The sequence below is a fragment of the Cucurbita moschata genome, unplaced genomic scaffold, assembly GCF_002738365.1.
Source record: "Cucurbita moschata cultivar Rifu unplaced genomic scaffold, Cmos_1.0 Cmo_Scf00005, whole genome shotgun sequence".
NCBI lineage: Eukaryota > Viridiplantae > Streptophyta > Magnoliopsida > Cucurbitales > Cucurbitaceae > Cucurbita > Cucurbita moschata.
This window is the reverse complement of record NW_019268521.1, coordinates 5,705,848-5,718,482: the sequence shown is the minus strand read 5'-3', so window position 1 is coordinate 5,718,482 and position 12,635 is coordinate 5,705,848. Positions and strand designations below refer to the sequence as shown.

General features: G+C 37.2%; 2 protein-coding genes and 1 pseudogene across 3 annotated transcripts; 1 reads left to right on the top strand and 2 right to left on the bottom strand.

Annotated features, from left to right (window-relative positions):
- The window catches only part of LOC111442924, a 5,515-nt pseudogene extending 2,708 nt beyond the window's left edge, over window positions 1-2,807 (bottom strand).
- Window positions 2,808-3,472: 665 nt separating this feature from the next.
- Window positions 3,473-7,134, bottom strand: LOC111443650 (serine carboxypeptidase-like 7). 2 transcript variants are annotated; one of them, XM_023081559.1, is made up of 14 exons: window positions 6,912-7,134; window positions 6,679-6,824; window positions 5,847-5,923; window positions 5,652-5,774; window positions 5,460-5,562; window positions 5,029-5,063; window positions 4,851-4,952; window positions 4,680-4,766; window positions 4,428-4,595; window positions 4,277-4,348; window positions 4,089-4,204; window positions 3,895-4,011; window positions 3,757-3,802; window positions 3,473-3,679 (listed from the first exon to the last, which is right to left on the bottom strand). In XM_023081559.1, exons 1-14 carry the CDS (start codon window positions 7,061-7,063, stop codon window positions 3,599-3,601), a joined length of 1,425 nt encoding a protein of 474 aa, XP_022937327.1. In that variant the 5' UTR covers window positions 7,064-7,134; the 3' UTR covers window positions 3,473-3,598. The 2 variants fall into 2 exon arrangements, with proteins under 2 accessions (XP_022937327.1, XP_022937328.1); XM_023081560.1 differs by having other exon boundaries at window positions 3,903-4,011.
- A 1,731-nt stretch (window positions 7,135-8,865) lies between these two features.
- On the top strand, window positions 8,866-11,031 carry LOC111443653 (U-box domain-containing protein 30-like). Its single transcript, XM_023081563.1, has 2 exons — window positions 8,866-9,284; window positions 9,430-11,031. The coding sequence occupies exon 2, from the start codon at window positions 9,491-9,493 to the stop codon at window positions 10,814-10,816; it is 1,326 nt and encodes a 441-aa protein (XP_022937331.1). The 5' UTR covers window positions 8,866-9,284; window positions 9,430-9,490; the 3' UTR covers window positions 10,817-11,031.
- The last annotated feature ends 1,604 nt before the right edge of the window (window positions 11,032-12,635 follow it).

Genomic DNA, 12,635 nt, shown 5'->3' with positions numbered 1-12,635 from the left:
AAAAAAAAAAAAAAAAAAAAAGGAACGACGGAAACGAAGCAGCTGCGTCAAGCAGCTGCTGTAAAGGAGGTTGAGGGGCGGTGGACGCGTAGCTGGAGGCGTGGGATGGATGAGAGGGTGATTAGGGGAGGTGGAAGCATATTAGAGCCTGATTAGGCTTTAAAAAGGGAAGAAAAACGAAGAATGGAGATGGAGAGAAACCCAGTAAACAGAGGAAGAAATTTGTGGAGAATTCGAGTTTTTGGTTGCTTAAAATTGGACATCAATCGAGGGTAAAGGAAGAGGGGTTGTTGCTGAGGAATCTTTTGAGGAAAGGATACGGCCCCGAGCTGAAGCGGACGGTAATTCGAAGGTAACGAAAAAAACCCACATCACCGAACCTTTAAATCTCGATATCTTGAGTTATACTGCATAATAAGTTATGAAATAAGGCTGGTTAGAACCGTGGTTAGAAGATCTATAAAGTTGTAGAAGAAATCAGAACGAAATTCGAGCTGTAGAGATGAAATTTTTGCTTCGGGACACAACGGGTATTAAAGGAAAAGATTGGGAAAAATTGCAGGGAGGAGAGGTTGAAGACGAGCGCGTGCACTACACGCAGGCGCGTGAGGGCCGCGACTGGGCGTGCGACTGGCGCGTGGGACAGACACACCGAGGCGCGTGAGGGAGCGTGAGGGCGCGTGAAGCGTCCGTTCGGTTCCCGGTTTGTCCCGTTCGATTTGTTTTGACCTGTTCTACCTAGATTGACCTATACTTACCTTGAAAATGGTGAAATATAGGTCTACTTGGAAGGAATTGTGTTGAAATACCCTATTAAATGTACAATCAAGAGAGAAAGGGATTCGAAACCAGGTAAGTAGCGTATCGACCTTTGAACTAGTTCTTAACTTGTTTTACAACATGTGAGTATGTTGTTTACCTGATTAAGAGCTTAATAAGTTATGATGAGCTTCGATGATAGTTCGTGTTTATTGTATATTGTGACTGCTTGCCTGTGATGTAAGCATGATATAAACGATTGTCAGAATGTTCTACGTGTTGATCATGATACATGTATGAAAGCATGCAGTAACTGTGAGTATGTTATGCATGTTAATGGAAAGGTTATGACTCTAGATATGCTTATTGGTGGTTGAGCTATGGCTTATTTACTGAGTATGATAGTCTACTAATTCCCGCGGAGTTCCTGGCCAACGCGCTGTGTGCTAAGTCAGGGAGCATGAGTACTCCTGACCGTTGGTATATGAGATAAACAGGCCGCCAGAGCAATTAGTAGACGGGCCGTATTTGACCGAGAGCGAGTCTTACATACGAGTCCGAAAATTCTAGATAAGCATATCGAGAGAGAGTCAGTAACCTAGCTGGAGGTAGCTGAGATACCTCATTAACGAACAGATGACCCTAGTAAGAGAACTAGGAGTCAATGATGAATAAAACCTAAAAACACCTGGAAAGATTAGTTATGAACTCTTGAGTGATAAGCTAGCTACTTACTGAGTAATCTAATTACTCATCAAAATTATTATAACTTTTCTTTCCAGATTTAGATGGTGCAGGCCAACCGAGGACGAGACCATTGAAGACTACTGGGAATCCATGTCTGTGTCTGTTTTGTATAATTATGTTTTTCGCTGTCAAGAATTTACTCTGGTTGTTTTAAGTTTAAAATAGCACCGGTTTTAAATGTTTTACTGGATGTTTTTTTAAACATTTCGAGATTATGGTTGGGTGTTAGAGTATGTTGTCGTTGATGATGGTAACTCCTGTTAATCGCGTTGCCGATGAGCGGGCGTTACAGAAAAGGAAATATTCTTTAATAAGCAGAGAAATAATAATATAACAGAGACATTTCCATTATCACAAACCTGAAGATCTAACAACAATAAACCACGCTTATTTTCCATGGCAAAGAAGAAAAAAAATGTAATTTCCCCGCTGGATTATTGATATCAATATAATTATTTTAAAAAATATTTATATACCTTCTGAAACTTGATGAGCAATAGCTGGAATTACCATTCCAGAGTATGAATCTCCACCCACGTAAAATGGATTAGATATAAATTCTGGATGATCAATTTCAAACTATATACTATTTTCCAAGGATTTACCTGTTTGAAAAATTGAATAGAATGATGCACAACACGGAAATTTCCTGCCTCCAGAGATCGTGGAGTTGTACCATACGACAATCCAGTTTCCACCGGCAAATCTAGAATATTATACTCGATTTCTACCGTTCATCGCCATCTCAAGAGTTAGATCAACGGTGGTTATGACAGAAAGGCAAATTTTCAGAAAAAAATTTCACCTTTGTCCATGAATAAGGGTTCCAGAATAGTTGAGGCAAGCTCCCATTGTATAGCTCAAGCTTGAAATTTATTGGACCTTTAAATAAATACATTAAATCAGGTTGGAATAATCAGAGCAGTGTTGGCGTTAATGAGCAGAAGAACAAGAACACTTGATAGTTATACCAATTTCAAAGGCGAGTCCAGTAAAAGCAGAGCAGCCGGGGCCTCCGGTGAGCCAAAAAAAGCAGAGGATCCGTCCTGGGATTCCCTTCGGATTTCACGAAATAATAAAACAATTGCACTTCCTCCAATTCCCCAACGCCCACATATCTGTTCCGTTTCAAAAATTTAATATTTTCACTTAATTTAAACACATTTTTAGAGAAACAAAACTGACCCTGTTTCCAGCTCGAAGGCAAGACGACCTTCGAAAGCGACCCTGCAACGACGGCGGCGGAGATGATCTGGACAAGAATAGAGAAGCGAAAGAAGAAGGTGGGCATGGTGGAGCGGTTAGTCAACGGCGGTGGAGGTGTCGAAGCGAGCGCTTGTTTCTGGCGTGGGTGTGTCGGCGATATTGGAATAATTTTATTCAAGCTATGTGACCAAATTAAAAGGAAATTTTCAATTACGCCCTGGTACTTCATAATTGTTCCAAAAACTTCCAAAAACTCTTAACCGCTGATATACATAAAAACAAAAAATAAAAAAGTACAAGTGGCGGGAATTCCATGAAGATAAGCACAATATTAAAATGAAAACTCTGAATAAATGGGAGTACCTTAGAATCCCGGCGGAGACCGGACTGTCAAGGCCTTGTGTGAACGGAGAACACCTGAAAAAGAACGGCCAACAAGAAACAAGACAGGTACACGGCTGCAGTTGAACACAACTTTTTGTGGGAAACACTCGACACACTTTATAAAAAAAAGATTACAACACACTTTGTAAAATATTAATTTTGTATTCTTCATTCAAACTAGCATCAAGAATAATTACTAACTCTATACAAATTAATTAGGTGAGTGGCATTACTACTAATTTGATTGAATGAATGACTTGAAATATGAACGGTACCTTCCTTGTAGTCGTGCGCGTGTGGTGTCTTAAGTAAATCACAATGATTTATCTTTAAAAAGAATTGATAGAAGAAACTGCTGAGCAAATGAGCAAAAGACTAAAACTGGATAATCCGGGAGGTTATTCAGAAATTACGATAAAAATTATCCATCAACACACAATTAAAAACTAGACAACCATTAAGCTAGCGAGTAGATCACAATAATTTGTCTCTAATATCTATTTTATAAGGATTCTCCCGCTATCCATCTCGTAAACATCACGTCGCTTTCGTATGGCATGAATTCCGGCGTGTGCCCTCCACCCTAAAAAAGTTAATAACAAAACACACCATCAATCACTTGTACCGAAAAAAAAAAAAAAACATTAACTTCGTTCGTACTTTAATTGTTGCAAATGTCATGTTGTTGGCAAAAGTTGTAGTGTATCTGTCATCAACAAAAATAAATAAATAAATAAAAACAAAAAAGGCCTATTAAATCATTTCCTCGACAATACAAATCATAAATACAAAAATTACCCCAATATTTGATCATCCATTCCAAGCCAAGTTCTCCAATTATCAACAATAGGATAATTCAGAGATTTGATCCACTCTACTGTATTTATAACCGGCACCATCATATCATGATCTCCACTATATATTTCATCAAGATATATAAATTAGTATAAAAAAAACAACCATAATTTAACCTAAAAGTTATTGCATAGTACCTAAAAATTAAAGATCGATATCCTTTAGAACTGAGTTTTGCATGGTAAGGAACCGAGCTCGTAATATCGTATTGATAATCCTTACGACTCTGACATCGTGTCCATTCTCTAGTTCCCTATTAAAAAATATATTAAGTTATTTCTTGGCTAATATTTATAAGAAAATAAATAAATACTTGTCTCGTTACCTCGCGTACATGAAGTGCTTTCCTGACTTGATAATCGTTAGCCCAGTAATAACTAAGGAAGTATTTATACTCCTAAATCGACAAACATGATAAAGTTTAAAGGAGAACAAAAAAAGAATCCGCACAGAAAAGGTTCAAACAAGAAATTTACTTGACAGTAGAGAAGAGGCGGAGGCAACACTCTTGGAGCAAGCAGCAGTTGTTCTTCAGAGGAGTTGAAGAGAGATCTCCGCCGTCCAAATTTATCATCATTTGGCGCTGAGGAAACATCCTCACAAAAAGGGCACGTAATACACCATAGATTGATTTTGCTCACACACTATAAGAACATGAAGAACAACAGACAACGCCAGCTTCAAGTTATGAACATCATTAACGTTGTTATAACTCCAACAAGACAAACCTTTTTGTAGGCTGCTACATGTTTCATGCACTTTATGTTATCTGGCTCAATGTTCTCATATTCTCCTTTGCAATTGCTTCTCAATAACTATGGAACAATTAAATAGTTAAATAATTCCTCCAATTCTCTTAATTTTTAATGTTTTCTTCATTGAATCAAACGTTATATTACCTCGTACAGTTGAGCGGGGATGAGGTTCATTCTATGAGCATATGAAACTCTGGAATTATCATTTGTTTTACGTACCGTGACTGGATTTCCCAATATGTAACCCTGTTATCAAGAACATAAAATGGAAGAGTTAATATACAAATGCATTGAATGAACTCGAATGGGTAGTTGAACAGACCTGAAGGTTTATAACTGGGACAGCATCCTTATTTCCTGTGAACAAGCAAGAAATACTCTCGTTTACCCATTTGATCAATACGATATCAATAAAAAAAGATAACTGTAACAGCCCAAACCCACCGCTAGCAAATATTGTCTTATTTGGGGTTTCTCTTTTGAATTTTCCCTCAAAGTTTTTAAAATGTGTCTAGTAGGGAGAGGTTTCCACACCCTTCTAAAAAATGTTTCTTTTTCTCCCTAACTAATGTGGGATCCCACAATCCACCCTCTTTCGGGGCCGAGAGAACGAAACATTTTCTATAAGGGTGTAGAATTTTCTCCCTAGTAGACGCATTTCAAAACTATGAGGCTGACAGCCATACATAACGAGCCAAAGCAGATAATATCGGCTAGCGGTGGGTTTAGGCTGTTACTTGAATATATGCATACCTTCCGAGATCGCTAGCGTAAGAGGTGGAACAACAATACCAGTATACGAGTCTCCACCAACATAAAATGGATTAGATAAAAATTGGGGATGATCTAACAGCCACTGTGGAGAATCCAGTTCATATTTGAAGGTGTTAAAATGAGAGATTTAAAAGTTCCATGTGAGTATATATATACACACACATTATTTACCTTTCTCAAAAATTGATGATTTCGTTGAACTTGTCCAAAATCTCCTTTCTTGGAACCTTTTAGAGTTCGACTATACGAAAATCCAGTGTCCACAGGTGAATCTATAAAGAGAATACTAGCTTTCTAGTATCCATCACTCCCAAGTTAGTCTTAATCACAATCAAACTAATAAGCTTAAAGAGTAGTTGTTGTTACCTTGGTCCATGTAAAGGGATTCAAGATTAGTTGAGGTAGGCTTCCATTGTATGGCTCTACCTTGAAATTTACAGGACCTTCAAACAAATTCAATATACAATTAGCACAATCAAACTACTCGGATTAATAAGCTATCTATTAAGTTAATTCAAATATTTGTGTGAAAATTATGTATTAATGATTAGTTTAGAGGGTTACCGGATTCAAATTCTTAGACTAATGGTGGGAAATGTTAAGAACCACGACTCTCTACGATGGTATGATATTGTCCACTTTGAGCATAAGCTCTCCACAATGTTTTTGGTTTTCCCAAAATGTCTCGTACCATTGTTGATGTATTCCTTACTTATAAACTCATGATCATCCTTTTAATTAGCCAATGTGAGACTCCCTCCTCAACATTCCTCTCCTCGAACAAAATACACCATAGGGACTCTCCCGAGACCTACAAAGCCCTCGAACAGCCTCCCCTTAATTAAGGCTCGACTCTTTTCTCTGAAGCCATCAAACAAAATACACCCTTTGTTCTACACTTGAATTACTTTTTTTCTACCCTTTTAAAACTCACGACTCTTTTTTTCAACATTCGAGGATTCCATTGACATGACTGAGTTAAAAGTATGACGCATGACACTGATTCCATGAACCTTCTTTTATGTTCTTTTACAATGGACTTTCGGGCTGATTCTACTATGGTCTTAACATCAAGTTCAAGCCATTAAACTATGAAACTAATTAGAGGGCAAATCTTAACGTATATTGTAGTTTATGAGAAATGAGCAGAAAAGTTAGAGAAAAATTCTCGAGAGAAGATGTAAGCATGGAGGGTTACCAACTTCAAAGGCAAGTCCAGAGAGAGCAGAGCAACCAGGGCCGCCAGTAAACCAAGTCATCAGAGGATCAGTTTGGGGGTTTCCTTGGGACTTGACAAAGTAATAAAACTGCTGAACTTCCTCCGAATCGCCCACTCCCACATATCTGTTCCATTTCCACAAAACCTTACACACAATGCTAACATTAACCCATTTAACTCACAATAGAACAAGGAAAGGAAGCAAAACGAACCCAGTTTCGAGCTCAAATGGAAGAGGACCTGAGAATCCAGGCAGATACTTCACAGTCCAAGATGAAGCTGCGGCAGCGGAGGAGACCACCAGAAAAAGAAGAACAGGGAAGAAGAAGAAGATTACAGACCACCGGAAAACGGGAGTGGCCATCGGAGAAATTCAAAACTCACCCCTAACTCCCCGCGAAATGTGCTCCAGACCCACGATTGTGTCTATGTTTCGTTCTGTTTTATGGTCTACATGGTAGATACTACACGAATACCCGCACCAATAGTGCAGCGTGTCGATGAATCCGTACCAGCGGTGGGATCCACTTCTCCGGGAAACAAAAAAATCACGTTCGAATATCGGTCGAATTTATTTACGCAAATAATTTGAGCCACAAGCTCCACCTACCACTTCCAAGTAACAGTATTTTTGTTTGTTTTTTTCTATAAAATAAATTTATTTTAGAAATAACATTTTATTACAAAAGAAAAATCACTGAATTTCATACCATAATAAACAACAAATTAATTTTAAATTCCATCACTCAAATACATAAACAAACCAAACAAATTATTATGTTTTTTATTTAGTTTAAGGGCACACATGTCAATTTGTAATTGGTCACAAATTTTGTTATTATGTATTTTCTTTCATGAAAATTATTATTTTTATTAAATAAATTTCAATTAAAAAAATATTCAAATGATTAACTTAAAGTGCGTCGAATACATTAGAGAAATACATGGATAAAAATTAGATTTTTAACCCTTATTTTTAAAAATAAATAAATAAATAAAACTATATTTTTTTAGGAATATGTACTATTTGCATCTTCTTATTGGGCCAGTGACCAATGAATTCAGAAAGCCCTTCACGTGCTGAGGCCCCATGAGGCCCAAAACCAAACATGGATCTCCGTTTATTTTGGACCAAGCCCATTTAAGAGATAATATGTGCTTTCTAAGCCCAAAAAAAAAACTTATTTAATAATTATTTAATACAATTAATGACACAAACGGATTCAGATCCCCCGACACAAACCAAACTTAATGAATACTGTTCCTTCATTTATATTTGTCTTAAAAAACAAAATCATATTTAAACATTTTACTTTAATAATAATTTATTATTGGCTGATGGGTTGGAAAATCAGGTGTGTGGTTTGACCAGTCTCCTTCACAGCCAACAAAGTACTGACACGTAACCATGGGAACAGTGCAGGTCTGGACCTTCACACTGTTCTAGATCACCCGCAGGGCACCATTATTTTTCTATTTTCAATATTATAACACAATAATTCAAAATTAATAGAAATAATATTAATTAACGGTGAGATTATGAGATGGAAGTGGAAAGTTGAAATTAATTAAACATAATCCCGTAACAAAACCTAAATTAGGCTTTTAAATTCAAATTATTTAAATTTAAACAGGCCAGTATACACATTTAATTAAACCTTTATATCATAATTTAATTTTCTCTTTTTCAATTATATATTAAAAGTTTAATCGATGGAATATTAAATAGAGTAAATTCGCAAAAATTATTAAATATGTCTGTCCCCTCATAATTTTTGGAATTTTCGGCAATTAAAAATTTGGTTGGTTTTTAAAATTATATGAAAATAATAATTTGGTAAAAGAAATACAGCCAGCATCGCGGGTGTTCCTTAATATATAATATAATTAATCAATAATTTTGGGGTTACATCAATCGCTTTTTTATTTGACCAATTGACCATCCCTAAGTGCAACCCAGGACCAGCTCGGACCAAATATATAAAAGAATACCCCCACAAACAATTAATCAAATAAAAATACTTTATGAAAAAAAGAAAAGACCGGCATACACGTGTGGTTCCCGGTAAGACTACGGGCTATAACCGGTAATTGGCAGTCAAAAATCTCCATTAATTTATCGGTAATTAGGGGGAGAAAAGAGAAAAAAGGTTCCATTTTTCATTTTTTTTCTCTTTCTCAGTGCCTCCCATTCTTTGGTGTCTTAGATCCTCCAAAATTTCGTCTGACATTTTCTTTTATAAAATTTTTTTTTTTTTTTTTAGGGATTTTTCGTTGTGGGGTGGGTTTCAGGAAAGTGCACTGTTCTCAAGTATGAGTGATTTAGATTCATGGCACCGCTTTTGATTGCATATTTTTCTCGGGGGGTTTGATGATTTGGCCATTTTTGTGGAGCTTGAAGAGGCAGTGAGGTTCATTTGTGGTTACTGATGATGACGGCGGCGATGGTGAAGAAGAAGAAGAAGCCCTTTCTTCCGACCAACCAAGGGGTTCAGATGAAGAAGCTAAAGAATGCCCCCGTTCGCCATTTTTGCTGCTGCTTCTGATTGTTAGTGAGAAGAATAAGATTGTGGAAGAAAGAGAAAGTAAGAGAGAACCNTTTTTTTTTTTTTTTTTTTTTTTTTTCTGTTCTTTTGCCCCTCTTTTTATGATTCGCACATATTTTTCTGTCATTGTGTTTTGGGTTGCTGAAAATGAATTCAATTGCTCGTTCTTGATGTTCTATTCCAGGGATTTTGGGTAAATTTTGTTCTCTCTTGAGATTGATTTGTTCTTTTGAGGGTTTTGGAAAATGCCGATGTACCAGCCGGAGCTGGGTGTGGGTGGTGGTGGGCAAGTTCTTGATGTAGAAACCGCCGTGAAAGATGGTATTCTCGGCGGCGGTGGGTTCATTTGCGAGGGTGGAACGGCGGAGAAATTGGATCTGAAGGAGATGGTGGAGGAGCTTGAGAACATAGAGGTTCCTTCGGTTTTCATCTGTCCAATTTCATTGGAGCCAATGCGAGATCCTGTAACGCTTTGTACAGGACAGACCTACGAACGTTCCAACATCATGAAATGGTTTTCTCTCGGCCATATCACATGCCCCACCACAATGCAAGAGCTTTGGGATGATTCAATTACTCCTAATAACACTCTTCACCAACTCATTCACAGCTGGTTTTCCCAAAAGTATTTGGCCATGAAGAAGAGGTCAGAGGATGTGCAGGGGAGGGCTCTCGAGCTCTTAGACACATTGAAAAAGGTCAAGGGCCAAGCCAGAGTCCGAGCTTTGAAGGAGCTCCGCCATGTCGTGGCTTTGAATTCTTCGACCAAGAACACCGTGGAAGACAATGGCGGTCTTGCTTTGATTTCTTCTCTGTTGGGTCCTTTCACATCCCACGCGGTTGGCTCCGAAGCCATTGGGATTTTGGTGAACTTGGATCTCGATGCCGAGTCAAGGAGAAACCTCGTCCAACCCGCCAAGATTTCGTTAATGGTGGACATGTTAAACGAGGGATCCACAGACACCAAAATCAACTGCACCAGATTGATTCAAACGCTCCTCGATGGGGACGATTGTGGAGCGGACACTGTCTCAGGTCTAAGCCTGGTGGTTGGGTTGTTAAGATTAATCAAAGAAAAACAACACCCAAATGGCGTTCTTGCTGGATTAAGATTGCTAAAAGCTCTGTGCTCCCAAGAACAAGTCAAGAACTCAATAGTGAGCATTGGGGCAATCCCACAGTTGGTTGAAATTCTCCCAAATTTCAGCCCCGAATCTTTGGAGCTAGCCCTTCACGTATTGGATTCAGTTTCATCCCTCTCAGACGGAAGGGTGGCCTTGAAAGATTGCCCCAAAACCATTCCAAATTTGGTGAAGTTGCTAATGAGAGTGTCGGAGAGCTGCACTCAGCAGGCGTTATCAATCTTATGGGCGGTCTGTAAACTCGCCCCTGAAGAATGTGCATCGCAAGCTGTGGAAGCAGGCTTAGCCGCCAAACTTCTTCTAGTGATTCAGAGCGGCTGCAATCCCGTTCTGAAACAACGCTCCGCCGAGCTTCTGAAGCTCTGCAGCTTGAACTACACAGCAACCCTCTTCATATCCAAGTGTAAGCTTACAAGAACAATACAATAAGGAAGAAGAAACAAAAACCCCAGCCAAATTAGAACACACCTTAAATTCTTCTTCTTCTTCCATCTGGGAATGAATCAATCAAGTGGGGGTGAGTGTTCGAGTCTCGCCGTTGTAAATTTTTGTAGAGCTTTTTGTTGGCTATCAAATCAAATCAAATCTTGTATGATGAATAACAAATTATTACTATTATTATGAGTTTTTGGTGTTTGTCACAATTACTTGAAGAACTCAGATGATTAGTTCATGGACAATGGAACAGTTCGATTCCAATTCTAATTTAGTGTCAAATTTTGACCATTAGGAACAGTTAACAACAGGGTTAATGCAGGATTAAAGTAAAGGGAAATAATAATTAGAAGAAAAGAGAAAAAAAAAGAAAAAAAAAAGGGGTACAGTCCCGATGAAGGGTCCCCCAAAGATTGAAACACTTTTTCATCTGTGTAAAAAAAAAAAAGGGCTGATTGAAAGTTTGGATATGATTGGTGATGAATGGTCAGAAAATTGGTCGGAAAATGTCTACCAACGAAATAAGCTTAACAAGATAAGGATCATCATCATTATCATAATACTTCAATTATATTCCCTTCAAAACCGTTTCTTGCCACAATAATTAATTTATATTCTTTTTCATTTTATTTGTATTATAAAATGTTTGAAATGAAATATGGTTACTTAGTTAGACCATACATATCCATACCAAATATTCAAAATCTAGATCTGACACTTGGTGACCATTCTTCTATATCTCTGTGGAATGACGTAGAATTTACTCTTGTTCTTGTTCCTAAAAGTGAAAATGATGTAGTTTCTATTACTTTTTATTTACTATTTACTATTGGAAACTATTGGAAGATAGAAGGGTTAATGGTGGAGAGGGATTTGTAGTGTTTGGATTGAGGGGGTCCTTCCCCCTCCTTTTGTTCCCACCAATGGGCACACGCAGTCAACTCCTTTCCACCCATTTGCAAAAGAGAAAAAAGAAAACCCCAAACAAACAAATACAAATTATTTGTTTATGAAATGAAATGAAAATAAAAAGAAAAGGCAAAATTTGGTGAAAATTTGGAGAAACATTTGGTGGGGGAGATTTAAATTTTTTTGAAACACCACATTAAATGAGAAAATAAAGAGATGTCGCTTTTAAAATGGGTGTGTGGGCACATGGTGATGCCCTTAATATAGCTCCTATGTCAGCTCATCATTCAACCATCGCCAACATGTCCTCCAACTCTTCAAATAAAATATAATAATTTTAATCAAAATGTTTCTAAATTAAAAAACAGAAATGCAAAAAATAAATAATAAAACAGTCTTCCTTATTTTTTATTTAATTAAAAAACAAGGATCATTTGGGACCACTATTTTGTCTTCTATTATACTAATGGTTGGATTTCTATTACTGGTTCCTTGTGGAAACTTTCAAAATATATCATTTTGATCAACTTAGTTTCCTTTATTAACCCTCTTTATTTACTTTACTTTACTTTTTTTTTTTTAATTTTATTTATAGCCAAAATTTTCGTGCTGTCAATTTAAGCGTTAATTAGTGAATTAAGACAACTTAATATAATAATAGTTGTCTTCTACTATAATAATTTGACTTGTGAATTTCAAGTTCTAAGTACATTAGGAGAACAGTAGTTTCTTCTTGTTTCCTTTTTATGAACACGGAATGATCAGCGTTTCTTCTCTGGAAACTCATATTCGTCATAACCAAACTTCATATCTCGAACCAAGCCCGAGGAGAGATATATATCTGACCATATCTTAAATCTATTCCATGTTTGTACCTCGACCTATAACTACAAAAATCTAATTG

Bases quoted from the DNA above. Each gene is read 5' to 3' on its own strand.
- LOC111443650 (XM_023081559.1), bottom strand. From the start codon at position 7,063: ATGGCCACTCCCGTTTTCCGGTGGTCTGTAATCTTCTTCTTCTTCCCT. The intron at 5,064-5,459 runs GTATGCATATAT...GCTTGTTCACAG, and splicing joins TACGCTAGCGATCTCGGAAG to GAAATAAGGATGCTGTCCCA. The intron at 4,012-4,088 runs GTACTATGCAAT...TGAAATATATAG, and splicing joins TATCGATCTTTAATTTTTAG to TGGAGATCATGATATGATGG.
- LOC111443653 (XM_023081563.1), top strand. From the start codon at position 9,491: ATGCCGATGTACCAGCCGGAGCTGGGTGTGGGTGGTGGTGGGCAAGTT.